This window comes from Podarcis filfolensis (assembly GCF_964270895.1).
Source record: "Podarcis filfolensis genome assembly, chromosome: 7".
NCBI lineage: Eukaryota > Metazoa > Chordata > Lepidosauria > Squamata > Lacertidae > Podarcis > Podarcis filfolensis.
The window spans coordinates 81,002,408-81,030,239 of NC_139603.1; the positions used below are offsets into that span (position 1 = coordinate 81,002,408).

Sequence of the window (27,832 nt, forward strand, 5' to 3'; positions counted from 1 at the left end):
ATATGGTAGTCTTTTACCCACAGAAATCTGTTTGTTTAATAATGTTTTATTACTTGGGGTTTTTTGGTTTTTTTACACCTATATACATGTTTTCCTCAGCTTCACTCAAGGCTCATACGCTGTAACACAATTTACATTACACAAGGGCATCACCCACATAAATAAGTTTATATATGCATATCTGGGACCTCTGAGAGGTTGAAGATGAACTCTAGTTATTAACTAAAAACATGCTGGCTCTGGATTTCATAAGGCAGAACCTAATCTGATTTGATTTAGGCAAGTCTGCAAGCACAGCGACAGCTGGACTACTTTGCTTGAAACCGTAGATTTTCTCTACATTAAAAAAACAAAAACAAAAACCAGGGCATCAGGGAAAAGGTTCTAACTGACTTGGTCTCGCCGTGTTAGTTTTCTTCTTACATGGAATATTTTATGTAAAAAAGAAATGATTCTTCCGGCCGCATTCTGAGGTCCAGGGTAGGACCGTACCACCTGATTTTGCTAAGCAAAATAACCCCACACTTTGGATTATCTGAAGTTGTTTATCCCGCAGGCTCCTTTGTGTGATGAACTCTGCTAAAGGTCTTGTGTGGTCTGGTCAGGTCAGAGGAAAGCCTGACATTTGGAATAATTTTCCTCAGGGCAGAAGATTAAGATCTGGTAATATTCCAGCTCTATGACCCAAAATGCACGTGATGGTGTGTTGCTGTGTATAACTTGCGCCTATTATAAATAGAGTGTGCAATGTGGGGGAAGAACTGCCATTGACTTGGATAAGAGCCTATAGAAATAGTAACTGGCCAAACCCGAACCACCTGGTGGATACACGTTTCTTTGTTCTTGCAACCAGAGCAATTTCTGAAAGAGCTTTCCTTATCAGTCGGCATCTACTGCTTTTCACTGTACACTTTAAGCCCAGTCTCCAGGCTCTGTCCCAGAGGACGTGGTCTCTTGTGGACTGACAAAATGGCGGTTGCGTTATCTCCCAACAGTGCAAAAGTTTTGTCGTTTGAACATGGAGTATCTTAAGTTTCTTCTTGGCCACCTTCTGCTTTATCAGGATCGGTTCTCGTGATAAATGAAGGGTGATTCGAACTTGTTCCGTAATATGACAGACCTGCTTTTCTGCTTCCGGTTGTTCGTGTAAGAAGAGTCAGTTTCTCCAGTTAGGGCAAGATAGGAACTGATGCTGTTCCTCAGCCCAAAGCTCAGGCCAGAGTCCTCTATTCCAAGCATGTCTACAATGTCACTGTCATCTTCATTTGATCTTTAAAAAGAAGAAGGAGAAGGTTGTTTATTGTCTGAGATATTGATACAGAATAAGGTACTTCAACTGCCTTAGCTTCTTTGCAGTTTGGCTTAGTGCAGTGCTAGAAGATAGACAAATGGGTCTGGGAATGTGCCACAAAATGGGTTTCTGTGTCCCCAGGCCATTTTGTGTTGTGCCACTCATGTTGGTCCTCTCCTGGTCTAACATTTGGACCCGAAGGAAATCAGCACAAACATTTCTGAAATTGGAACTAGAGATGGTTTCTCGTTGAAGAAGAATGGTTTATCCTGCTTCCAAACCTGGTTTCTTTCTTACCCTAGTGATATCATTGTGGTGTGTTTTTTCGTTTTGGTTTTTTGAAGACAGAAATGCACGTGCTCCAAGCCATCAAGTTAATGTATCCATGTAGCATTTCCAGAGTATTTTGGCTGGTTATAACTAAGTTGGGGACAGCATGTGTATGCACATATATACACATGCTACAAAAGTGAGGTGGCTTCCCTGGCAAGGCTTTGTTTGACATAAATCATGCAAGCAACCCTTTGTAAAAAATAATAACTCTGATATCCACACCACAGAATACTGTACGAACCAGGCCTTGGTGAGAACATGACTTAGAATGTGTGAAGGGATTGTTAAATGATTGTATCACTGAGTAGGTGTCGGTTTAACAAAATAATCAGCCATTGCCTGTTGTCGTCTTCCGAATTTCAGTTTCCAACCCCTTTATTCCCCTCCCCGCTTTTCAGATACAGTGGTACCTTGGGTTAAGAACTTAATTCGTTCTGCAGGTCTGTTCTTAACCTGAAGCTGTTCTTAACCTGAGGTACCACTTTAGCTAATGGAGCCTCCCGCTGCTGCCGTGCAATTTCTGTTCTCATCCTGAAGCAAATTCTTAACCCGAGGTACTATTTCTGGGTTAGCGGAGTCGGTAATCTGAAGCATCTGTAACCTGAGGTACCACTTTATTTATTTTAGCACCCCCTTTTTTGTCTAAAGGTAAAGGGACCCCTGACCATTAGGTCCAGTCGTGGCCGACTCTGGGGTTGAGGCGCTCATCTTGCTTTATTGGCCGAGGGAGCCGACGTACAGCTTCTGGGTCATGTGGCCAGCATGACTAAGCTGCTTCTGGTGAACCAGAGCAGCACACGGAAACTCCGTTTACCTTCCCGTTAGAGCGGTACCTATTTATCTACTTGCACTTTCTACTTTTGAATTGCTAGGTTGGCAGGAGCAGGGACCGAGCAATGGGAGCTCACCCTGTTGCAGGGATTCAAACTGCCAACCTGATCGGCAAGTCCTAGGCTCTGTGGTTTAACCCACAGCACCACCCGCATCCTTTTTTTTTTTTGTCTACAACACCAGACAAGGAATAAACTAGGCACAGAAGTGTAAATTCTGTAGTCCAAAACTCAATCCCGCTATTGCACATATCGTACAAAGCGTGAATGTTTTAGCAAGCTTATATTGGTCAAACAGAGTAATTTATTCCAGTTGCAGAACTGGGGTTTTGTAGCTGCAGAATCTCAGAGCACCATCTGCATTGACATAGACCTCCAGACCTTTGTGGACGACAACTCACTTAATTCCTGACCATTGGGCCTGGACTGATGGGAGTTATAGTCCAAAACATCTGGAGGGCGCTGAGTTGGGGAAGGCTGGCATCAGCTGCCCCGACCAAACATTACCTCTGCTTATCCTTCCACGAGAAGGTCTTGTTGCGCATCACGACGGGGGTTTCTTGGTTCCTCGGTTCTTGATTCCTTACTTCGTTGCTGCTCGTGTGTTGGGTGAGGCAGGGAGTGGTGAGCATGCAGCAGAGGCCATCAGCTACCTCTGAAAGAAGAAATGGGCGCAATATGAGTTGCAAGTCAAAATGGTCTCTGCCTTTTGCAATGTTTTTGTTTGTTTCTTGGTTATAATAATAATTTATTATTTATACCCCACCCATCTGGTGGGCTTCCCCAGCCACTCGGGGCGGCTTCCCAAAAAATATTAAAATACTGTAATACATCAAACATTAAAAGCTTCCCTAAACAGGGCTGCCTTCAGATGTCTTCTAAAAGCCTGGTAGTTGTTGTTCTCTTTGACATCTGGTGGGAGGGCATTCCACAGGGAGGGCGCCACTACCAAGAAGGCCCTCTGCCTGGTTCCCTGTAACTTGGCTTCTCGCAGTGAGGGAACCGCCAGAAGGCCCTTGGCACTGGACCTCAGTGTCCAGGTAGAACAATGGGGTGGAGACGCTCCTTCAGATATACTGGACTGAGGCTGTTTAGGGCTTTAAAGGTCAGCACCAACACTTTGAATTGTGGTCGGAAACGTACTAGGAGCCAATGCAGGTCTTTCGAGACTGGTGTTATGTGGTCTCGGCGGCCGCTCCCAGTCACCAGTTTAGCTGCCGCATTCTGGATTAGTTGTCATTTCCGGGTCACCTTCAAAGGTAGCCCCACATAGAGCGCATTGCAGTAGTCCAAGCGGGAGATAACCAGAGCATGCACCACTCTGGTGAGACAGTCTGCAGGAAATAGGGTCTCAGCCTGCGTACCAGATGGAGCTAGTAAACAGCTGCCCTGGACACAGAATTGACCTATGCCTCCATGGACAGCTGTGAGTCCAAAATGACTCCCAGGCTGCGCACCTGGTCCTTCAGGGGCACAGTTACCTCATTCAGGACCAGGGAATCCTCCACACCTGCCCGCCTCCTGTCCCCCCAAAACAGTACTTCTGTCTTGTCAGGATTCAAAACCTCAATCTGTTAGCCGCCATCCATCCTCCAACCGCCTCCAGACACTCACACAGGACCTTCACCGCCTTCACTGGTTCTGATTTGAAAGAGAGGTAGAGCTCTCTCTAGTGATGTTTCTACCCCATCTTTTCAGTTCAGTAACTTCCAGGGCAGCTTACAGGGAAAACATTAAAGATGAAATTAATTCCTTAATGTTTTTCTGTCTGAGCTGGCAGTTGCTGGAAACTACAAGAGGGGAGGGGTCCCAATTGTGGGTTTCCCACAGGCATCTGGCTGGCCACTGTGAGAAGAGGATGCTGGGAGATATGACCCATTGGCCTCTTGATCCAGCAGGGCTCTTCTTATGTTCTTGAAAACAGGGATAATGTTGGAAAGGTGACTGTGATTTATACAGACCATACTGCTTACAACAAAAGGGACGCGGGTGGCGCTGTGGGTTAAACCACAGAGCCTAGGACTTGCCGATCAGAAGGTTGGTGGTTCGAATCCCCATGACGGGGTGAGCTCCTGTTGCTCGGTCCCTGCTCCTGCCAACCTAGCAGTTTGAAAGCACAAAGTGCGAGTAGATAAATAGGTACTGCTCCGGCGGGAAGGTAAACAGCGTTTCCATGCGCTGCTCTGGTTTGCCAGAAGCAGCTTAGTCATGCTGGCCACATGACCTGGAAGCTGTACACCGGCTCCCTTGGCCAATAAAGTGAGATGAGCGCCACAATCCCAGAGTCGGCCATGACTGGACCTTTACCTTTACCTTACTGCTTACAACACAGCTGGAGTAAAGCAAGAACTCTGCTGCTCTTTCATTTTGTTGCTCAAAATAGAGAGGCAGTGTGGCGTAATGGTTAGAGTGTTGAACTAGGACCTGGGAGGGCAGGGTTCAAATCCCCACTCAGCCAGGAAGCTGTCTGGGTGACCTAGGGCCATTCAGCATCTCTGTGTATGGGGTGGGGGTGGGGAAACCTCTCTCTGCAAAACAGGCTAGAACTGGCTACACAATGAGCTGTTGATCTTTGTGCCTCTTCCACTTTTTCACATCCTCTATTGCAAACTTAAAAAAGCAAAAAGCAAACAGCTTTGAAATGCATGATGAAGAATGAGATTATCACTCTGCCTTTGGGCTGTTAGATGTTTCTATCCACCAAAATAACCTAAATATAAGTGTGGTGCCTGTTGATATTTATCTAGCGCTGAGCTGTGAAGCTGTGTGCCATCTTCCTTTCCCACATTGTGTCAGCCACCAGTGAGTTCTAAGAAAAGGCATGGCTTCTAGGCAAATGTTGTGGCTTCACACTATGCAGAATGCATGCGATATTGGCATTAATGGCCAAACGTTAGCATTGTGTTTCCCCTGCAGGAAGGCTCCTTTGTTCTGAGGGGCACATTCTGCCACTCGGAAGTGGTACTGCCTTTTGATGGCAAGAGATTGCGAGCGTGCAGTGAGTTTCAGCACGTAGCTCAGATTACAGGTGTCATGCTTGCAAATAAATAATAATAATCATCATCATCATCCCTGAGAAGTGCATGGAGGAGACTAGCCCTGCAATGGCAATGCCACAAAATACGCTGAGGTAAAGTGGTACCTTGGGTTAAGTACTTAATTCGTTCTGGAGGTCCGTTCTTAACCTGAAACTGTTCTTAACATCAGTTAACACCCTGTTCCAACATCAGGGTCTTTTCCAGGGAGTCTTCTTCTCTTCTCATGAGGTGGCCAAAGTATTGGAGCCTCAGCTTCAGGATCTGTCCTTCCAGTGAGCACTCAGGGCTGATTTCCTTCAGAATGGAGAGGTTTGATCTTCTTGCAGTCCATGGGACTCTCAAGAGTCTCCTCCACCACCATACAGTGGTACCTCGGGTTAAGTACTTAATTCGTTCCGGAGGTCCGTTCTTAACCTGAAACTGTTCTTAACCTGAGGTACCACTTTAGCTAATGGGGCCTCCCGCTGCTGCCGCGCTGCCGGAGCACGATTTCTGTTCTCATCCTGAAGCAAAGTTCTTAACCCGAGGTACTATTTCTGGGTTAGCAGAGTCTGTAACCTGAAGCGTCTGTAACCCGAGGTACCACTGTACATACATAGTTAGCCACCAGTGATATCATTACATAGCCAAATCTCTTTGGCTCTGAATAGTTCTGGGTCATGATCTTGTTCGCCTTGGTAGACAGGCGAGTCACAATGAAGGACCCTCTTGAAATCTCTGAATTAGCAGCATCGCAGGGGATTGGACTAGATGACCCAACTTTACAATTCTATGATTTTTATCCTGGGGCTGCAAATAAGGGCGAAGGGTCCTGGGTCAATGGTGGAGCAGGAAAAAGGTTCCAGGTTCAGTCCCTGGCATGCAGGGCTGGAAGTGTCCCAGTCAGTGCTGGCAGTATTGAACTACATGGACTCCATAGTATTATTATTCTAGATTTATTAGTTGTGTGCTTCATGCAAGTCACCGAAAGCAACTGGCAAGCACTAAAACCAGCTGCAACAATTAATAGAAACCTTAAAAGCTCCACATCCGCACAAATATAAGACAGGTCCTTTCAGAGCCTGCCCAACCAGTAGAGGAAAGGCAGCTTTCCTAAAATTAAAAGTAGCATGTTTCTAAATTTCAGGGGAGTTTAAACAGTTCCCAAAAGTCCACTGTTCACGTAAGAAATGATTGCATATAAGAGTTTGGCGCAATATTGGCACATCCACGAACTTGTGAAGCGTAGGAAGAGAACATCTTGCAAAACTGGATATTTGTTTCCTGCAGACTCATAGTTTGACCCATGGGTGATGGTTATGCAATGGCCGCTACCTACGGGCAAGCAAATCCTGTCCCTGTGTCTCTGCACATCTTTCAGCACGCTGACATGCGAAATTGGATCTGCAGCCTTGTCAAATAATAATAATAAATTTTTATTTATACCCCGCCCTTCCTGGTTCAAAAACCAGGCTCAGGGTGGCTAACAACAAATTTAAAACACTTAATTGTAAAAGCAGCATAAAATACAGTATAAAAACATGAATAACAATAAAATTCAAAGTTCGGAAATCAATTTAGGGGAAATCCATCTAATAAACATTAGATGATCACCAGAGCTAGCTGGCTGAATTAGTCCTACTTGGGCCAGTGAGGAGGCCAGGGGAGAATTAGCTGTGGGGTCTCAGAGTCGGTAATCTTCATAAACGGGGAGGGGGAGGGAAGAGAAGGGAAATAAAAGATCAGACTGAATTCAAATTAAAAGCCAGGTGGAATAGCTGTCTTACAGGCCCGACAGAAGGAGGTTAAATCCTGAAGGGCCCTAGTCTCATGGGACAGAGCATTCCACCAGCCATCACTGAAAAAGCAGAATAACTGAGCATTCCATGGGGATTACCATTTGCAATCGTGCATCGTGTTCCCCACTCAAAAGCCAAGGTAACCATATGAATTAAAGCAGACTTATGCAGTGAGCAGTGTTTCTGAAAGCTTGAAAATGCTTGTTTGTTTTTGAGCAGAATGCGCCCTCTTACCGGAATAGTGATTTACGAGGTCCTCAAGGCACTGGAAAGTTTGCCGAGGAGAGATATAATACCAGTTGTTTGGCAGGCGGAAGATTCTGTAATGTTTCACTTGTACGTGCCGAACTGACAACGAATATAAACCTAGAGAAGGGAGAAAAGTCAAACAATCATCCATTTGTCTGGATACTGAGAAACCCGGGAGCAGTTAAGACATTTTAGAGTGATAGAGACACTGTAAGGACACCTTGTTTTTATCCCATTTGGCTTGTCATGCCAACCTCTAAAGAATAATTGGATATAGAGCTTCGTGGGGATGATTCCTTATTATAGGCTGCTATGGGAGCGGGTGACACTGTGGGTAAAACCACAGAGCCTAGGGCTTCCTGATTAGAAGGTCGGCGGTTCGAATCCCCGCGACGGGGTGAGCTCCTGTTGCTCGGTCCCTGCTCCTACCAACCTAGCAGTTCAAAAGTATATCAAAGTACAAGTAGATAAATAGTATCACTCTGGCGGGAAGGTAAACGGCGTTTCCGTGCGCTGCTCTGGTCGCCAGAAGCGGCTTAGTCATGCTGTACGTCGGCTCCCTCGACCAATAAAGCAAGATGAGCGCCGCAACCCCAGAGTCGGTCGCGACTGGACCTAATAGTCAGGGGTCCCTTTACCTTTATGGATGCCTTGGTACAGCCCCCCCCCCAAAAAAATCCCCAGGATTCCCAAGGATAGGGAAAAACTGTTAACCTAGCACAGGAATTGCAGGATCTATGGCTCTCCAGATCCCAGATCCATCTAACATGGGATGAAAGCAGCTGTAGGCAGGGCTACATTTTACTCACCCCAGACTCTGGAATCAGCTATACAGCTGCAAATACGTTTTAAGTGTGTTTTAAGTGCATTATACAAATGTGACACTAGAGGGAGATGGTGAGCTAATGGCAAATTCAATATATACTTTAAAATGTTTTTTTTTTTTAAAAAAAGCATTTTCATAGCTTTTTTTTATATATGTGTAGATTCAGCCCTAGTCAAAATCTTCATTATAGCTGGGGACCTTTTTGCTACCATTGGATTTTCACAATTGCTGTGGCACGTGACGTAAAAGCTCAGAGAGCTCAGCTGCGGCAACTTTTGAAATATTGGACATGCCTTAATGTGGCCCAAGTCAGAGGGCTGGTGTTAACCTTCAAAGCTCTTAATTTTTTGGGTTCAGGTTATGCCAAGGTCTACTTTTACCCATAAGATCCTGCCCATTGACTGCTGGTTTGTTTCTGGGCCCAATTTCGGGTGCTCTCATTAGTGTTTGAAGCCCAATATGACTCAGGTTCTAAATATCTTCAAGACCTGCTCCTTGCCTACAGGCCCTCTTTGGTGTTAAAAGCAGCCAAATGGGCTCTCTTAGTAGTTCCACCCAGGTTAGGGTGGGTAAGATATAATATTTAAACTCAACCTCAGATGCTCTGCTCATTTGACCGCTAGTAAAATCAATTAGATTAGCAGGCAGGAGCAATAGGGCATTTTCAGTGGTGGCCCCTGTGGTTCTGAAACTTCTTTCCGGCTGAACTGTACATGGTCCTTGCAGTGCAGGCCTTCAAATAGGTCTTTTAAATGTATCTGTTCCGCACTTCATTTCCCTACTGGGTGTTTTTGTGCTGCTGATTCTTTGAGTCTTCAAGCTGTCCTAGAATCATAGAATTGTAGCGTTGGAAGGGATGTCTAGTTTAATCCCTGCACTCCAGGAATCCTGCCTACAGCTGTCTCTGAGTGGAAATACAGTTCTCTAGATATCTGGACCTCTCATTTGAAGCTTTCGAGTGCATTCAAACCACATTATTTTCCTCAAAGAATTCCAGGCACTGTAGTTTACCTCTCACACAGTTACGATTCCCAGCAATGCTTAACAAACTACAGTGCCCAGAATTCTTTGAGGAAAGGAATGTGATTTGAACGTCCTTTAATGGTATATAGCAGGCATAGGCAAACTCCGGCCCTCCAGATAATTTAGGACTACAATTCCCATCATCCCTGACCACTGGTCCCGTTAGCTATGGATGATGGGAAATGTAGTCCCAAACATCTGGAGGGCTTGGAGTTTGCCTATGCCTGGTATATGGTGTGAATGCAGCCATAGTCCAAAACATCTGGACAACGCCAAGTTTGCGAAGTCTGGTTTAAACTGGTCTTAAGAGGAAGTATCAGGCAGAGAAGTGGCAAAAGTTGAAAGCAAAACCTCATTTTCTCACCTTTTGTTGTTTCGCTCTTTCTGATCATGAACGAGCCAATTCTGGTGTTGGGAAGCAGCAGAAGTTCTTCAGCTTTTTCTCTTCCCAGACCTTCAAATAACCAACTGTGGGAGAAGGGAGGCTGGGGTTATACGAGTGAAAAGGCAAACTGGCCTTGTCCACAGAAATGCAGACTTAACCAGGGGAGTACCATATAATGTATTTTTGGTACTGCTACTTTTTCTAAAAAAAATCACTGCAAATGTAGACGTCCCCCAGTAGCTGGAAAATTGCTAGTTATGAATGGCAAGAGAGATGCCCCCAAAATATGGTGCTTTGTGCATGTGTAGGAGAGATTTATAAAGGGATGCGGGTGGTGCTGTGGGTTAAACCACAGAGCCTAGGACTTGCCGATCAGAAGGTCAGCGGTTCGAATCCCCGCGACGGGTTGAGCTCCCATTGCTCGGTCCCTGCTCCTGCCAACCTACAGGTCGAGAGCAGGTCAAAGTACAAGTAGATAAATAGGTACTGCTCCGGCGGGAAGGTGAACGGAGTTTCCGTGCGCTGCTCTGGTTCGCCAGAAGCGGCTTAGCCATGCTGTCCACATGACCCAGAAGCTGTCTGCGGACAAACGCCGGCTCCCTCGGCCTATAGAGCGAGATGAGCGCACAACCCCAGAGTCGGTCACGACTGGACCTAATGGTCAGGGGTCCCTTTACCTTTACCTTAGGAGAGATTTATACCAGGGACGGGGAACCTGTGTTCCTCTAGATGTTGCTAGACTCCAACGCCCATCATTAGGGATGGAGGGGAAATTCAATTCAGTACACATTTTAAGTCAAATCTATCAAATTCACAGTTTCTGAAACAACACACAAGCCGAATCACAGTGAAGCAGATTGGAAGGATTTGGGGGTAGCCCTCCTCCTGAGCTGAAGTGTGTTGTCGATATCGCCCCACCCAAGTTGAATCAGAGAGTGCTCTGCCCCTCTGTTTTTTCTGTACAGAAAGCAGTATATTTTTCTATATACCATCTCATCTATCTCTAGGTCCACGGGCTCTGCAAGACGTTGAGGGTGTCCCAAATGTCGCCTGCAAAGCACTGGAAAACTCTGGGTTGTTTTGTTGTTGTTAAAGCACAGCAGTAGGGAGTCTTTCTTCAGTTAAAAGCCTCATTTAATTTTTAAAAACTCCTACACAGCTCTTCTTTATCACCCCCACCCCATCTCTTCAGAACTCCCCTAGGAGTTTTTTTTTAAAGTGCATGCAAAAATTTACACCTCTCAGCCACCTCTTATATATTTTAAGGCAGGAAAGAGCAAAATAAGTTCTGCTCCCCTGAGCAAGAGACGACCCACACTCTCCCCGCTGCTTATATGGGATGATGGAATCCATTTTGCTTTCCACACAAAAAGTTTGGGTTCCTCTGCCTGTAAATTCCATCCACTTTGGTCAAAAGATGGGAATGTCATAGTTGGTTTTAGATTCTTCATTATAGCGAACAAAGAAACACAGGGGTTCATCTTATACAGTGACTCACAAGCCAAATTACTATATATCCTGACACATTATCTATCATCTATCTATCTATATCTATCTATCTATATCTATCTATCTATCTATCTATCTATCATCTATCTATATCTTTCGATCTATCTATCTTTTGATCTATCTATCTATCTATACCATCTATCATCTATATCTTTCGATCTATCTATCTATCTATCCAGCTATCTATCATCTATCTATATAGATGATAGATCTATCTATCTATCTATCTATCTATCTATCTATCTATCTGTCTATCTGTCTGTCTATCAATCATCTATCTATCTATCTATCTATCTATCTATCATCTATCTTTCTATCATCTATCTATCATCTATCTATCTATCATCTATCTATCTATCATCTACCTATTTATCTATCTATCTATATCTTTCGATCTATCTATCTATCTATCATCTATCTATCTATCTATCTATCTATCTATCTATCTATCATCTATCTATATATATCATCTATCTATATCTATCTATCTATCTATCTATCTATCATCTATCTATCTATCTATATCATCTATCATCTATCTATCCAGCTATCTATCTATCTATCTATCTATCATCTATCTTTCTATCATCTATCTATCATCTATCTCTATCTATCATCTATCTATCTATCATCTATCTATCATCTATCTATCTATATCTATTTATTTATCTATCTATCTATCATCTATATCTATCATCTATCTATTATCTATCGATCTGTCAATCTATCTATCATCTATCTATCATCTACTGTATCTGTCTGTCTGTCTAGCTTTTTTATACAGATTATGATTATTATCAATTATATTTGTATCCCATTTTTCCTCCCAGGAGCCCAAGTTGGCTTACATAGTTCTCCCCATTTTATCTTCACAACAGCCTTGTAAGGCAGGTTAGGACTATAGGCCCAAGGTCATATAGTGAGCTTCATGGCTGAGTGGCGATTTGAACCCTGATCCCCAGATCCTAGTCCGACACTGCTACCTGACACATTTATATGATGCACAAAATACAGCTGTGCCAAGACAGCACTGGGAGTTTCCTCACCCGTGGTAAACTTTAGCTACACATTTTTCCGGGATGTAGTTTTCTTGACCTGTAGTGAGGGAACGGGCTCTCCACCAGCCTCCTTCGCTGCAAGAGAGAGAGAGAGAGAGAGAGAGATGAAATGCATATTGAAATTTACCGTCATTGTAGCGAAACAAGGCGAGTGGGGAAAATGGTCTAAAATATATCCCTGTGGGTTGTGAACTCCGACAGACATATGAGGGATAAAGGTGATCATCAGTGAAACTACTAGACTTCCTCTTTCCACCCGTTGTATAAAAAAAGAAACTCAGTAAAGTTAATGAGACTTCCTGTTTCCAGATGAGGTAACATCTCCCCCTTCCCCCCGAATCGTATGTCAGCTGCTCCTCTTTTCTGTTCTCTCTGCCGGAGATTTGCAATTTACAACTCTGTCATCTGTCTGGAATACCCACATGCCCGTTACAAGAGGAAGATCATTTCTCTGTGCTACTTTAGGTCAAGTATGAGGAATCTCAAGTCCAGCGGCTAATGTGGCCCTCCAAGCCTCTCTGTGTGGCCCTCAAAAGTCTCCCCAGGCCACACACTAGTGTAAACAAGAGATGCATGTCACAGCAAAAATCTTAATTTCATATCCATTTTTAAAATATTTGGGAATGGCTGACCATTCAGTAGGATGCGCTCACCTTAAAGGTAAAGGTAAAGGGACCCCTGACCATTAGGTCCAGTCGTGGCTGACTCTGGGGTTGTGGCACTCATCTCGCTTTATTGGCCGAGGGAGCCGGCGTGCAGCTTCCGGGTCATGTGGCCAGCATGACTAAGCCACTTCTGGCAAACCAGAGCAGCGCACGGAACGCTGTTTACCTTCCCACTGGAGCAGTACCTATTTATCTACTTGCACTTTAACGTGCTTTCGAACTGCTAGGTTGGCAGGAGCAGGGACCAAGCAATGGGAGCTCACCCCTTCGCAGGGATTCGAACCGCCAACCTTCTGATCGGCAAGTCCTAGGCTCTGTGGTTTAACCCACAGCGCCACCCGTGTCCCTTTGCACTCACCTTACATTGTTTAAATAAAAAGAATAAAGTAAAGGTGATGGCATTGTTAGCATATTAATAAGGATTTCCAAAGAATGACACACACACAGTGCTATCTAGGGATAAAATAGGGCTGCCATATGTCCAGGTTTTCCTGGACACATCTGGGAATCGGACTGAAAAATGGCGGATTTTTGCTGAATAGGCAATATGTACGGGAAAACCCGGACATATGGGAGGTAGATTGAAGAATACACTGTCCTTGGGTTGCTTAAATGTTAAGGTTAATATGAAGCCACTGTGATTGTTCACATGCTAACTTTAGCAGAGCCTGAATGCTTTGGGTGATACTTAACTAAAAATCCATACTAAATAGCGCCAATGAAATCGACAAACTCAAACAAGTCGTGGCTCATTCAAGTCCATTGTTTTCGGTGGGTCTGCCCTGAGTATGTCAGCCTGATACCATCCTGTATAGTAAAGGTAAAGGGACCCCTGACCATTAGATCCAGTCATGGCCGACTCTGGGGTTGCGGTGCTCATCTCGCTTTATTGGCCGAGGGAGCAGGCGTACAGCTTCCGGGTCATGAGGCCAGCATGACTAAGCCACTTCTGGTGAACCAGAGCAGCGCACATAAACGCCTTTTACCTTCCTGCTGGAGCGGTACCTATTTATCTACTTGCACTTTGACGTGCTTTTGAACTGCTAGGTTGGCAGGAGCAGGGACCGAACAATGGGAGCTCACCCCGTCGCGGGGGTTCGAACCACCAACCTTCTGATCGGCAAGCCCTAGGCTCTGTGGTTTAACCCACAGCGCCACCCGCGTCCCATCCCATATACACCATCTTGTATATTTGACTGCAAAGCTGGGATCTTTGCAGAAACCTTTCAAGCACCTGTACCGCTGATTCTAACAGGCAGACTGTTGAAGGATAGGGGAAGTAACATTTTCTGTAGCTCTCTGTACAGAAGTTGGCGTAGCCCCATGGCCCATTCTCTCATTTGAGTTACAGCTTTTGGCCCGGGCTGCAAGTCCCCTGAGCTTTCTTTCGTGCCTCAGCAGAATCAAAACAGGAAAAGGAAAGTTCCACTAAATGCTGACTTTCACGCTTGTGGGCTACGGTCTCCAATGCATGATTGGTACACAACAGGTAAATTCGAGCAAAATCCACCCGGTTTTTTATTTCTTTATAGACAAGCAAACGCCCGTTATGAGCAACGCCCTCTGAATCACCTGAGCCATGCAAAACACCTCAGAGCGCTAACCCCTTAACAGCGGAGCTTTCCTTGTTGCCCAGTTATTTACAAAACAGAGACTTTCGGTTGTTTCTTACGCATAAGAAAAGTGACTTCACCCCCTCAGTTTCACATGCGGAGATAGAGAGGAGGGGGAATTTGTTGGAAACTACTTAAATCAGTTGCCGTTGATAGGGTTCGGAAACCATTTTCTCCCCCAGCTCAAATGGACTAGAACCTTGGGAGTTGTATGTTTTATTTCCAGTAGCTCATGGGAGCCCTTTGGGTCTCCTCTTCAGACCCTCACATATTCCCTGACCGTTGATACTGCAAACCAATTTTGCTGCCGCTGCCAATTTTTGTGGCACGAAGGGGGTGGGGACGCCTACCCAAAATTGCACTTCTCGGCATTGAATAATGTGAATTTCTCAGCTGTCCTTCAACTTAATGCAAACTTCTTCTTTTTTTGAGAATAGAATAAAATAGGAAGGTACTTACTCTGATATCACACGCAGTTTTTCTCCAACGTGAAATATAGGTTGGCTTATATCCGGATCAGGGTAGTTGTCAAGGACAGCAAGGAAGTCACTTCTTTGGCCTGAAGAAGAGTGAAAGATGCAAAATATGAAGTCAATATGTTCACCAGAATCCAGTCATAACCTTGGTGCATCCAAGGCCTTGACCCAGTATACCTGAAGGAGCATCTCCACCCCCATAGTTAAGCCCAGACACTGAGATCCAGCTCCGAGGGCCTTCTGGTGGTTCCCTCCTTGCGAGAAGTGAGGTTGCAGGGAACCAGGCAGAGGGCCTTCTTGGTGGTGGCGGCCGCCCTGTGGAATGCCCTCCCATCAGATGTCAAAGAAATAAACAACTATCTGGCTTTTAGAAGACATCTGAAGGCAGCCCTGTTTCGGGAAGTTTTTAATGTTTGATATTTTATCACTTTATTATGATCATTATTATTAGTACTCTGTTGGGAGCCACCCAGAGTGGCTGGGGAAACCCCGCCAGATGGGCAGGGTATAAATAATAAATTCTTATTATTATCCCACAATAAATATGTTTCTGAAGATGTGGGCCAAAGTGAATCCTAGTACAGTGGTACCTCAGTTTATGAACTTAATCCGTTCTGGAAGTCCGTTCTTAAACCGAAACCATTCTTAAACCGAGGCGTGTGCTTTCCCTAATGAGGCCTCCTGCCGCCGTGCCCTTCCACTGTTCGGCTTCCGTTCTTAGACCGAGGCAAAGTTTGCAAACCGGGACGCTACTTCCAGTTTTGTGGAGTTTGTAAACCGAATCGTTCGTAAACAGGATTGTTCTTAAACTGAGGTCCCACTGTACTTCATTTCTGATAGATTCAAATCCAGTACTTAAGTCTGGTGAGAGATGTTGACGCCTCTCTGGAAATGTCATCTTTTGAAAGGGAAGCTCTTCCTTTAATATCTGTTGTCGGGGGGACTCAGTCCCTGTGGTGACTCAGTGGGGAGATAAATGCACTCTGCACATGCCCAAGGTTCCCTTGCATTTTTGCTTACCTCACATGTCCCTAGGTTGAGCCCTAGCACTTAAAAAACAGAACTCCCACGGCCGTGTTGCCTCACATGGAGTCCCCTCAAAGGAACCCGAGAACTGTAGTTTGCTCCTCACAGAGCTCCAGTTCCCAGCACCCTTAAAAAGAAATGCAGTTTCCAGGATTCTCTGGGGAAAGCCATGTGCTCTCCCATTGGCGATGTGATCTTAATCTAACATAATGAATTAACTGCACCCCTTAAATGCTATTCAGACTGCCCACTAACCCTCTCTTCCCAACTGGTTCTCAAAGGGTCTGGCAGGAGAGGATGGGAAAACTCAAGGACAATCAAAGAAAAATGTAAACATTTCAGTGTAGTACAGTCTAGTAAAATATACTGTAATTATTATTATTATTGTGGAATATGTAGCTGCTTTCTGGATGTCTCATGGTCGTATTATAAAGTAGTTGTGTTCTATGTGTTTTTATATATAATTTTTTTATATAAAAATATAAAATTATATATATATAATTTTATATTTCATTTTCAGCTTTTGCAAATATTTTGACAAGAAAAACCAAATCTTTACAAATCTAATTTACCTTCCCCTCGACTTCCCTCCCCTCCTTTCTGCGGTTATTTTTTTCATATCTTTTTATTACTGCATATCCAATTCATACATATTTACAAATTTTCCCTTGTCTTCCCCTTAATTGTCTCTTACTGCACGTGTTCGTATCAGTCCCTCAAATGTTTTAATTTGTATACAACGCGTCTTCAAAGAGTCAATGAATTTTCCCCATTCTATTTTGAAAAGTCTACCTCCTTGATTTCTTGTTCTTCCGGTGAGTTTCACCATTTCTACATATTCCATTAATTTTAATTGCCAATCTTCCTTTGACGGAATTGTTTCTTCCTACCATCTTTGGCCATAAATCGTTGTCTTCTGTGTTATAAATCAAACACTGCTAGGAGTTCTTTCTTTTTGTTTTCCTTTTTTTAATCAATGAAAAATTCAGTGTGGTGACAGCAAATTTTTATTCTGAAAGTGTGGCACAGAGAAATTTATTTTGAGAACCATTGGAGGCCCACATTACCTCTACCTAAGAGCTGCATAAAATCCTGTCAAACCCTGTTTAGTTGCCATCACTTATGTGGCACCTGAATGCCGTCTCCCAAAGCCTAGCTGGCAACGCATTTCAGGTACATATTCAGCCCTGTTCACTGCTAAGACTAGGCCAGCTTTTGCTACGATAGCTGCTATCTCCTGCCTCTGGGCTGCTACAATCTAATCAGACGATGACACGTTGATCTTCTTATGTCAAACAAGCAGTACATCTTTATCTTGCCAATAGTCTAAAAATAGTTTGAGGCTTAAAAATAGCGCAGGGCAGAAATGCAAAACCACAGGAAGTCAGAAAAATCAAGGTCACCTTCCTGTTCAGTTAGCAGTTGGGCTGGGTACCTCTTGACTTGGCTGGCTCCTCTACCAGCAGCACAGCTGCTATCGGCAGAGAAAACAAGGACACCTTCGTCATAAAGGCACAAGATAACATTTACATGTCCTGTTTGCTCATGCATAAATTTATCGGGAAGTGAGATTGTAAGGAGAGACCACAACATAGCGCTTTGCATTCAGGAGGGGGTTTGCAGTCCATCCTTGGTGCCGTGTCATTTTTGCTTGTTTTCTTCTCCCTCCCAATACGTTTTCCTTTTGTGCTGTGTGTCTCTAGGCTGTTAACCTGAGGACAAAAACTGTCCTGTTTGCAGTGATCTGTAAACTGCTCTGGAAGACTCTTTTTGGGGGAGGTGGTATGCCCCACGGACACATGGGAGGTGGGACATGGGTGGCGCTGTGGGTTAAACCACAGAGCCTAGGACTTGTTGATCAGAAGGTCGGCGGTTCGAATCCCCGCGACAGGGTGAGCTCCCGTTGCTTGGTCCCTGCTCCTGCCAACCTAGCAGTTTGAAAGCACATCAAAGTACAAGTAGATAAATAGGTACCGCTCCAGCGGGAAGGTAAATGGCATTTCCGTGCGCTGCTCTGGTTCGCCAGAAGCGGCTTAGTCATGCTGGCCACATGACCCAGAAGCTGTACGCCAGCTCCCTCGGCCAATAAAGCGAGATGAGTGCCGCAACCCCAGAGTCGGTCACGACTGGACCTAATGGTCAGGGGTCCCTTTACCTTTTTATGCCCCACGGAGGACCTTAAGGTCCATAAATAGCAACACCCTAGAGGTCCCGGGCTCTAAGGAAGTCAGATTAGCCTCAACCAGAGCCAGGGCCTTTTCAACACTGGCTCCAGCCTGGTGGAACGCTCTGTCTCATGAGACCAGGGCCCTGCGGGATCTGATTTCTTTCCACAGGGCCTGTAAGAGAGAGTTGTTCCGCCTGGCCTTTGGCTTGGAGTCAATTTGATTCCCTCCCCCTTTTTCTTTTTTCCTTTCTCCTCCTGTGATGAGGCTGCATTTTAATGTTTTAATGTTGCATTTTAATCTTGTTTTTAAGTTGTATTCATTCAACTTGTTTTTATTATTGGTTGTTAGCCACCCAGAGCCCGGCCTTGGCTGGGGAGGGCGGGGTATAAATAAAATTTATTATTATTATTATTATTATTATTATTATTATTTATTTATTATTAAAGAACAGGATGATGTTGAATATATTGGGCAATTTCAGTAGCTCAACAGCATAGTTCAGAATGTAAGAAGGCATCATTTTCCATTCCACCCTGCATTTGCCACATGCAGCAATGTTTCCGTTCTCCTGCAGTTCACCTCTCTCTAAAAACTATATTGCTCATCTCACTGTCTGCTGTAATGACATCATGTAACTTATATAATTTACATAACCACATAAATTAAGCTGCCATTATGCTATTCCACCCCGTTCATTTCAGTGCAAAGAAAGCACAGTGCAAATGGGAGCGAGGAAGTGATGAATTGCCTATTGTTTCTGGACTAAGAGCAACGACGACAGTGGGTACCAATTGTATTCGCTGGAGCGATTTCCATACCGGACATGGGACAAATAAGCGAACACTGAGAACTTGCCCTCCCTGACATCTCAAGTTAAGGTGACCCAAGAGCCTGTCAGGGTTTTGTAACAACCCATTGCACCAGATTTTGTAGCCGGTGGCTCTCATGAGCAGGATATTCTTGCATAGTTGCTGGTCTTGTTTAACGCATGGTGAGTTTTGTGTGCCCAGGGTCAATTCCTACCACATGCATGTTGACTGGGAGCGGCCGCTGAGACCACATAACACTGGTCTTGAAAGATCCACATTGGCTCCCAGTATGTTTCCGAGCACAATTCAAAGTGTTGGTGCTGACCTTTAAAGCCCTAAACGGCCTCAGTCCAGTATACCTGAAGGAGCGTCTCCACCCCTATCGTTCTGCCCGGACACTGAAGTCCAGCGCCGAGGGCCTTCTATCGGTTCCCTCATTGCGAGAAGCCAAGTTACAGGGAACCAGGCAGAGGGCCTTCTCGGTAGTGGCACCCACCCTGTGGAACGCCCTCCCACCAGATGTCAAAGAGAACAACAACTACCTGACTTTTAGAAGACATCTGAAGGCAGCCCTCTTTGGGGAAGCTTTTAATGTTTAACAGACCACTGTATTTTAATACTTTGTTGGAAGCCGCCCAGAGTGGCTGGGGAAGCCCAGCTAAATGGTGGGGTATAAATAATCAATTATTACAGCCCCTTTCCACACACCCAAGCCTTGACTCTAACCCTTTCCCAAGAGACTCCAAAAAGGATACTAAAACTCTGAAAACTAATGGAAAGTAAGTGGGATCTGCGAGAAAACATTGCTATGTGGTGTGATCCTGTTCAGATTTCTAGTCAAGCAGCCAAGCCCGCCTCCAGGATATTCCATTCCACTCCCCACCCAAGTTCTCTTCTCTCTCATCCCAGTATTTAGCATTATGTGGAACGTAGTCCTCATTGTTGCTTATTTCTTATCCTTTGCACAGGTGTGTGTTTCTCTAAAGCAGGGGTCAGCAAACTTTTTCAGCAGGGGGCCGGTCCACTGTCCTTCAGACCTTGTGGGGGGCCGGACTATATTTTTTTTTGGGGGGAAATGAATGAATTCCTATGCCCCACAAATAACCCAGAGGTGCATTTTAAATAAAAGGACACATTCTACTCATGTAAAAACATGCTGATTCCCGGACCATCCGTGGGCCGGATTGAGAGGGTGATTGGGCCGAATCCAGCCCCCGGGCCTTAGTTTGCCTACCCCTGCTCTAAAGGTTTTTTCTTTTCTTTTTGGCACTTCTTAAAACTTTGGGAACAACCAAGCCACAGGCCGGGCTTGACCTTACAATTGAAAGGTAAAGAAGATCTTTGTTCTTTTGCTTAAAGGTGCGCTTTTTTTAAAAAAAGTCTTATAAAACCTTTTTCACACTTAGTAGTTTGAAATGCACTCCTTGACTTTGGTATGAGATACAGCGGCAGATTAGGGGAATGCAACCAGTTTTGTCCGTGCTGGGTGCAGGGCCTCAAGGGACCCCGAAACGATGAAATAGAATGGAAGGTGAGAGGGGTGGGGTGTGAATTTTGGCGTCGCACAGGGTGCTGCTGAAATTTGGGACCCCAAGGTCTGCGAGATGCAAGTGATGCATCAAAAGTGTGAAGCACCCAAGAGCTAAGATTTAGGATCAGGGCAGTGCTCAGTTTATTGGGTGTAGGTAAGTGAGCCCTTAATGAAACCCACAAGACCAACCCTGTTTTGACCAAACTCTGATGGAGCTGCAATTTTAATTCCCCATCATGTCATAGTGTTGCTCGGTGATATGGAGGGAAATTAAAATGCGACCCCGCAACTGTGGGGGCCTTGTGGGAAGTTAAAATGGCAGCTCCCCAACTCAGCTGCCCAAATGATTTGAGTCCTGCTTGAGGGGGGTCCCAGGTCAGAGTCAGTAATGGGACTTGTTGGAGGTTTGGGATGCTGACAATTGCCTGAGGCCACTACAGTGGTACCTCGGGTTAAGTACTTAATTCGTTCCGGAGGTCCGTACTTAACCTGAAACTGTTCATAACCTGAAGCACCACTTTAGCTACTGGGGCCGCCTGCTGCTGCCATGCCGCCGGAGCACGATTTCTGTTCTCATCCTGAAGCAAAGTTCTTAACCTGAAGCACTATTTCTGGGTTAGCGGAGTCTGTAACCTGAAGCGTATGTAATCTGAGGTACCACTGTATATGCTGATGCTGTCTCTGAAAGACATATTATTATTTTTTGCTCATGCCATGTCATGTAGGCTGTTCGTCAACTATTTTTGGTCTCCCTTTCTCTTCCCACACCTCCTCCTCCGAAATTGTAATTTAATTCAATTTAAGCACACTTACCAGATTGCCAGGGTGTGATATTTATCTCAGGCGTGGTTTTTGTTGTTCTTATAGTGTTCCCCATTGTTCTTCCTTCAAAGCGAGAGCTTCAGAGCTAAAGTAGCAAAGACAGATGCAAAAGCTTCAGGTTAGCACCTGATTTGCTTACTAACATTTAGTAGCTTGTTAGAAGAAGAAGAAGAAAGCAGGCACATACTTTGCATTGATCCTTCTTCTTAATTATTTGATGTTCTGCATGTGTCTGAGAAACACATGCATTTGCTTAAGTTCTCACAACTTCCCTGAAGTTGTCACAACAGTGGCCGAAAACCGCAACCAGAAACGTTGCCAAGAACTGATGTATAAAACAGTATTTTCCACCGATGTTGTATTTGCATAATAGGAAGTTGCAGTCAAAGCATGAAAAGTGTGTGTGTGTGTGTGTGTGTGTGTGTGTGTGTGTGTTTGGGGGCACCAGGGACAATAAGACGTCAATATACTTACTCTACGCAAACTCAGGCATACAAAATACATACTCTGTCTCCCTAAATCAATCTCTTTCCCCCCCTCCCACTCTGCCTCAGTTTCTTCTCTGCTGAACCACAGAGGGATGGAAAACATTCCCTGAAATGTATCCACATACCCTCAAGAATTAAAACAGACAGCGCTGGTTTTATAAGGCACAGCTTAGTTTCATAACAATTTCAGCAAGAGACGGAGGCTTGGTTCCGATTTTAACACAGACTCGCCTAATTTGCACTCCTCAAAGCAATATGCAGACTGAAACACAGCTAGCCTTCAAAGCCCACACTTCTACGAATTTTGTGATTCTCTGACCGAAAATGTGTACAAAAATGTGTAAATCAGGAGAGAGTCTGCATGGGAATTGTTCCCCCACCCCCAAATGGCCTATGAAAAAGTCACTGGCAGACTAATAAACTAAAGGGCTGAAAAGTCCATGGAGTCAGTGTTATAATATACCAGATTGAATGGTGGGGATCTTCTAAGAGGTCTTTTTGTAGCTAAGGTTATTCCTCAGTGTGGAAATCTGGGGCGTTTTGAAACCAAAACAGTTGGAGATAATACAGAACAGATTTATTTGCTCTTTATTGGGTCTCCCACCAAGAGCACATGTGACCAGAGTAATTCCAAATTTATTTTATGTTGGCTGCTGTCGTCCTTTATTTTTTTAAAAAAACTGAGACATTCGATAAATGAACTGGCAGAATTGTGTACAGAAGGGCAGCCTCGTTCATTCTCCCCAAACACCCGGATAGCTATCAGTAAATTGTTACTGAGGAAATATGGACTTGACTGAGAGATGCATTTTGCTGCGTAAATGCAGCTTACATTTCAGTATTAAAGCACAGCTCTTAAGAGCCGTCTGCAGAATAATACACGGACACCATGATTTTATCCAGATTTTCCAGTACTTTGCCTGCTTAAAATCGCACTGTGGGGAAGAGAAATACTTATTTGAGGACTTTTTCTCTGCAAAACAGTTACAGCCCTGGATTTTTTTGGACTATGAAGTCTAATTTTCTGGAAGGGAGATTCAAGAAAATCCCCAGAGATTAGCCCTTTGTAGAAGACACCAAATACTACATGTTATACTGTAAATGTATGAAACAGACAAAAATAATTAGAGAACTCTTTAGTGGTGGTTGTTCCTCACGGTAATATGGAAAAGGGTAAATATCTGTTGTCCAGTTCAGACAGGTATGTAATGTTTAACACAGCTGTGTTTGCAGTGAGACAATACCATGTTGCCTCCTTTGAGATCTAAGATTCTGTTTTCCCTGTATATTTTATTCCTTATACGGGCCAAGTTTTTATTTTGATGTAAGAAGTCTTTTAATTTTGGTCACATGTTTCTGCTAGGCTACAACCAGCATGTGGTTTCTTCATTAATAATTTTGCATGTAAATCCATATGTTAGTGAAGATAACATACAAAAGTAAAAATGTATTAGGGGAAACTGCAAACGAAAACGGTCCTTTTAGGGAAAAACACACCAAAATGCCAGCAAATTTTTTTTAATGAGGACTTAAAAATATTGCAAACTCATGCTGAAATGTGGTGAAAGAAGATTTGAAAAATGAGAAATTGATAGGCACTAAAATTGCAGGATCGCCTTATATCATATGAGCCCATTCAGCTGCTTCGATCTGCAGAACAGGCACTGATAAGCGTGCAACATAATACGCTTTCTACAGTTGTAACAAACTTGATATTTTAGTGTGGCAGCAGCTATACTTTGGAAGTTCTTGCCTACTGACATCTGTCAGGTGCTATTGCTGTATGCTTTTTGACACCTACCTATAATATTTTTGCTTAGGCGAACCTATCCGGACACATAAATGTTGATGCGCTTTAATCCCTCTCTCTTTTAGATATACTTTTAATATTAACTATTTTAAAACCTTATTAATTGTATCTGACTGGCTTTTTAACTGACAGTTTTAATATTTCTTGTAAACCACTTAGTTTTAAAACCAATCAGCTGGTAATTTTTGTCAAATAAATAAATACGAATTGGTGTATTCATCTGTTCCAAATTCCAGCTCTGGTTTTTCATCAGCCTATAGGGACTTTTACTTACTCTGTCAGGGTCTCACACAGTAACCTTGAAAGCCCAAGCTACTGTTTCGTTCCATTCCAAATCTTCATCATACTTTTTGGGGAAAGGTATGTATGGACTCCCTTGTTCTGTGGGATTTTGTGCTGATGCGGTATTGATGGTTTCGTCATTTATAAATGTTATTAACCTGCCCTCCAGGTCAACTGAATTTTTTTTTCTTAATTAAAAGAAAAAAGCTGAAAGCCTAACCAGACTTACTTGAGAGTAAGCCCCATTGAATCCATTGGGAGTTAGCTCTGGGTTAACTTGACTAGGATTGTGCTGTTAAAATACTAGCAAAAGGCAGCAACAAAATGACGAAAAAAGGATGCAACTGGTCTTTACCGAATCAGGCAATTTGTACATTTAGCTCAGTGCAATGTCTACATTTTCGGAAAGGGTTTCAGAAAGGGAGTCTCTCTCAGTGACACCTGAAGATGCCAGGAGATGATCCTTCTACCTGCATCTATTAAGTCATATTATATTGTAGTGAAAATAGCATAACAAAGATGCATTGTATCAGGAGAACCTGCCCGCTAGAATGTGTCCATTAGTCAAAACGGCAGACAGGAATGGGTTTATTGGGAGAAATCTGCACTACAATGCTGGCGAATTTTCACGAGAGTTTTCAAAGGAACAGAAAATTCACAAATTGCTGCAGATATATGGGAAGCTGGATTTTCAGATTGGGGAAAATGAGAAATGGAGAGAACAGAAATTGACAGGTCCACCCCTAGTCAGGGGTGATGGGGGTTTGCAGCAACAGATGGAGGACACCAGGTTAGATATAAGGCTGCTAGGAACTACCAAGGCAGGATGCAATCCTGATGTTGAGGTGGAAGGTTCTCCACAGTGACCCTCCAGGAGATGAAAAGGGGCTTCTAAACTTGCCTCCCCAATTGCATAGAGTAGACCCTTAAGGATAACAGGAGATCTTCAGCAAGACTTGCTGCCGAAGAGCATTGAACTCATTCCCACCCACCAGTTGTGTACACACCCTGCCTCCCTAGAGTCCTAGGAAATGTAGTTTGCCCATCACAGACCTAGAATTCCCAGCACCCTTAACAAACTACAGCTCCAGGATTTGGGCAGGGGAGTGCTTTAAATGCATAGTGTCTTTTTTTAAAAAGTAATTCATTTCAGAGGTAGTCAGGAAAATGGACTCCCTCTCCCAAGCCAAAAGTGGGCTTAGAGAAGAGAGAAAGGCTCTAGAGAGAGTGGTCAGCTTCAACGTACTGGAGTGAAATTGCCTCTCGTATCTTCCACTGCGACCTTGTCAAGACATGCAAAGTATTCTGCGAAATGCAGGGCTTTTATTGTTCATTTAACACGTTCACCGAAGGGCTTCTTACTCTGCTTTGGAACAGGAAGTTAATGCACCCGTTTTTCTCTGTGTGTATGTCTTGCAATTTGCAAAGGCAATTTGAAAGGGGCTGTTTGTGGTGTGGAAATTCACCCTGCTTTTGCCTCTGCTGAATGGGTTTTGCAGGCTTTTCTTTATGGCTTCGGAAACCTGAAAAACCCACTTAGCCAGAGGCAGCGGTGCGACGAAAGAAAAATGTGTGCATTATATACCATGGGAAGTGATTTGCCTCTCAAACCGCTTCTGACTTTCTTAAAATAAGCAAGATAAAATGGCTTTCTGCCTCCGTCCTTGGGGCTGAACGAGGCATCCCAGACGCAGCCATGTTTGATGCCCGCATGCTTGCCCTATTCCGTTTTGAGCCCCTTCCCTGCCTAATAGATTTGGGAAAGAGGGTAAGAACAGCTCTTCTGCATCGGACCAGTGGCCCAAGCCATCCAGCATTCTGTTCTCACAGCGGCCAACCAGATGCACAAAGGAATCCTGCACACAGACCACAAAGCACAACAGTCCTTTCCCCTCCAGTGGTATTCTGATATTCAGAAGCATCACTGCCTCCGACAGAGCACAGGCAAGAGGGTTGGTCACCTTGGATATAGCCTTACGCTCCTTTAAAGCCTGCCAAACCAGAGTCCATTGCTGGCTTTAACCTTTAAAGCCCTATAGGGCCTAGGACCCACGTACCCACGGGACCGCCTCTCCTGGTATGTCCCACAGAGGACCTTACGGCCTTCAAACAAAAACATCTTGGAGGTCCCGGGCCATAGGGAGGTTAGGCTGGCCTCAACCAGACCAAGGCTTTTTCGGCTGTGGTGGAACGCTCTGTCACAAGAGACTAGGGCCCTGTGGGACTTGACATCTTTCCGCAGGGCCTGCAAGACAGAGCTGTTCCACCAGGCCTTTGGCCAAGGGACAGTCTGACCCCCTCCTTTGGTAATCCTCATAGAACTCTAGCCCCATGGTTGCCATTAATTTGATTTTGAATTAATTTTAAAATGAATTGATTTTAGAATGCTGTGTTACTTTTATTGTTGTTTGCTGCTCTGAGCCCGGCTTCGGCTGGGGAGGGCGGGATATAAATAAATTATTATTATTATTATTATTACATCCTGTAAATTCCATTGTGCGAAGAAGTAGTTTATCTTGTCTTCCCCCCTCCAAATCTAAAAGAAGCAGGGTCTGGGCAGAGAGTCACCCAGAAGGTCAACAGGGCAAGGCAATTGGAGAAGGTTCCTCCGTCTCCTTCCTGTTCACACTGCTTGGATGCTCAGAGAGAGCGCGGGAGACACAGGACCCCCTGTAGGGAATTTAAGCCCTGACAGATGCACCTGTCCTTTTCTTTCACCCCAGCCCCAATACAGTGTCCCCCCAAACTTGGCCCTCCAGCTGTTTTTGGACTACAACTCCCATTATCCCTAGCTTTCAGGACCAGTGGTTGGGGGGTGATTGGCACTGTAGTCCAAAAACAGCTGGAGACCCCAGTTTGGGGGACAGTTTGTATGTGATGGGTGAGGGAAGGGAGGTAGCTCGGTGCCAGAACATCTCTGCCTTTTGTGCAGAAGGTCCCAGTTTCTTTCTCCAGCATCTCCATCTGAGGCTCAGGTTGTCCCCCTGCCGGAGAGCAGCTGCCAATCAGTGTAGACAATACTGAGCTACATGGACCAAAGGTTTTATTCCATATACAGCAGCTCTCTATGAGCCAGGCTGTGCAGGAAAGCGTGTGAGGCATTGGGGCAGGTTTAGCTCCCACTTCGCCCACTGCTTTCACTGGAATCGGTGAATACAGAGATGTGGTTGCCTGCTATCCTATTTTTGCCTCGTTGAGGAGCTTCTCCCTTGTACCAGCCTAAAGAACTGATAACCCCCCACAACCTTTTCTCAAGCATAACCACCACATCATCCCTGAGTTGTGCAAGAACGCTCAACGTTTCTGTGCGGCAAGGGGCTAACCCGGCCCTGGATTCCAGCAGAGCTTACCTTGCGTTTAGATGCCAAGCATAGTGCCCTAGCCCTCTTCCTTTGCCTCTTCCTTTCACCAGCGGTGCCTGGCTTCCATGTCGCTTGGAAAATGCCAGAGGGGAAAGCAGGTTCAGTTCTGATGTGCACAGCCGAGCGAAGTGAGACTTTTGGAGAGTTTGGCAGCCTATTGTGCAGCCCCGTTCTTGCTAAACAAGGCGCATACTTCCTCTGTGAGAAATAAGGAAGGGCTCCGCGTATTGCACGAGATAAGTTCCTGTTGCTAGTTGCTAGCTGGGCTGGGAGGTGGTCTGGGGCACTTTTGCTCTCCTTTTCCGACAAGCTGTTTTCATGTCAAGTTTTTTGGGGGGGGGGGGCCTGCGGTGGTGCAAGTGGTGGCTGTGGCTGTGCGAAAAGCAAAGGAAGGGGTCCCCCTGTGCATACGGAACCTTTGTGCACTACAGGTTTCCAGTGCCTGTTGCTCGCTTGTGCC

At 44.7% G+C, this 27,832-nt stretch overlaps 2 protein-coding genes across 2 annotated transcripts in view; one reads left to right on the forward strand and one right to left on the reverse strand.

The window, feature by feature from the left end:
* TG (thyroglobulin) overlaps positions 1-27,832 on the forward strand; it is a 172,061-nt gene that overhangs the window by 93,875 nt on the left and 50,354 nt on the right. The window lies entirely within an intron of this gene.
* Positions 27-27,811, reverse strand: SLA (Src like adaptor). The gene is made up of 8 exons (XM_083622305.1): positions 27,361-27,811; positions 21,422-21,515; positions 15,058-15,157; positions 12,309-12,395; positions 9,733-9,836; positions 7,505-7,636; positions 2,962-3,109; positions 27-1,270 (listed from the first exon to the last, which is right to left on the reverse strand). The coding sequence occupies exons 2-8, from the start codon at positions 21,483-21,485 to the stop codon at positions 1,060-1,062; spliced, it is 846 nt and encodes a 281-aa protein (XP_083478431.1). The 5' UTR covers positions 21,486-21,515; positions 27,361-27,811; the 3' UTR covers positions 27-1,059.

Coding starts and splice junctions, on each gene's coding strand:
- SLA (XM_083622305.1), bottom strand. CDS start 21,485: ATGGGGAACACTATAAGAACAACAAAAACCACGCCTGAGATAAATATC. Junction 9,837..12,308: donor GTAGCTAAAGTTTACCACGG/GTGAGGAAACTC, acceptor CTTCTCCCACAG/TTGGTTATTTGAAGGTCTGG. Junction 7,637..9,732: donor AAAGAGCGAAACAACAAAAG/GTGAGAAAATGA, acceptor TCCCTTCTCTAG/GTTTATATTCGTTGTCAGTT.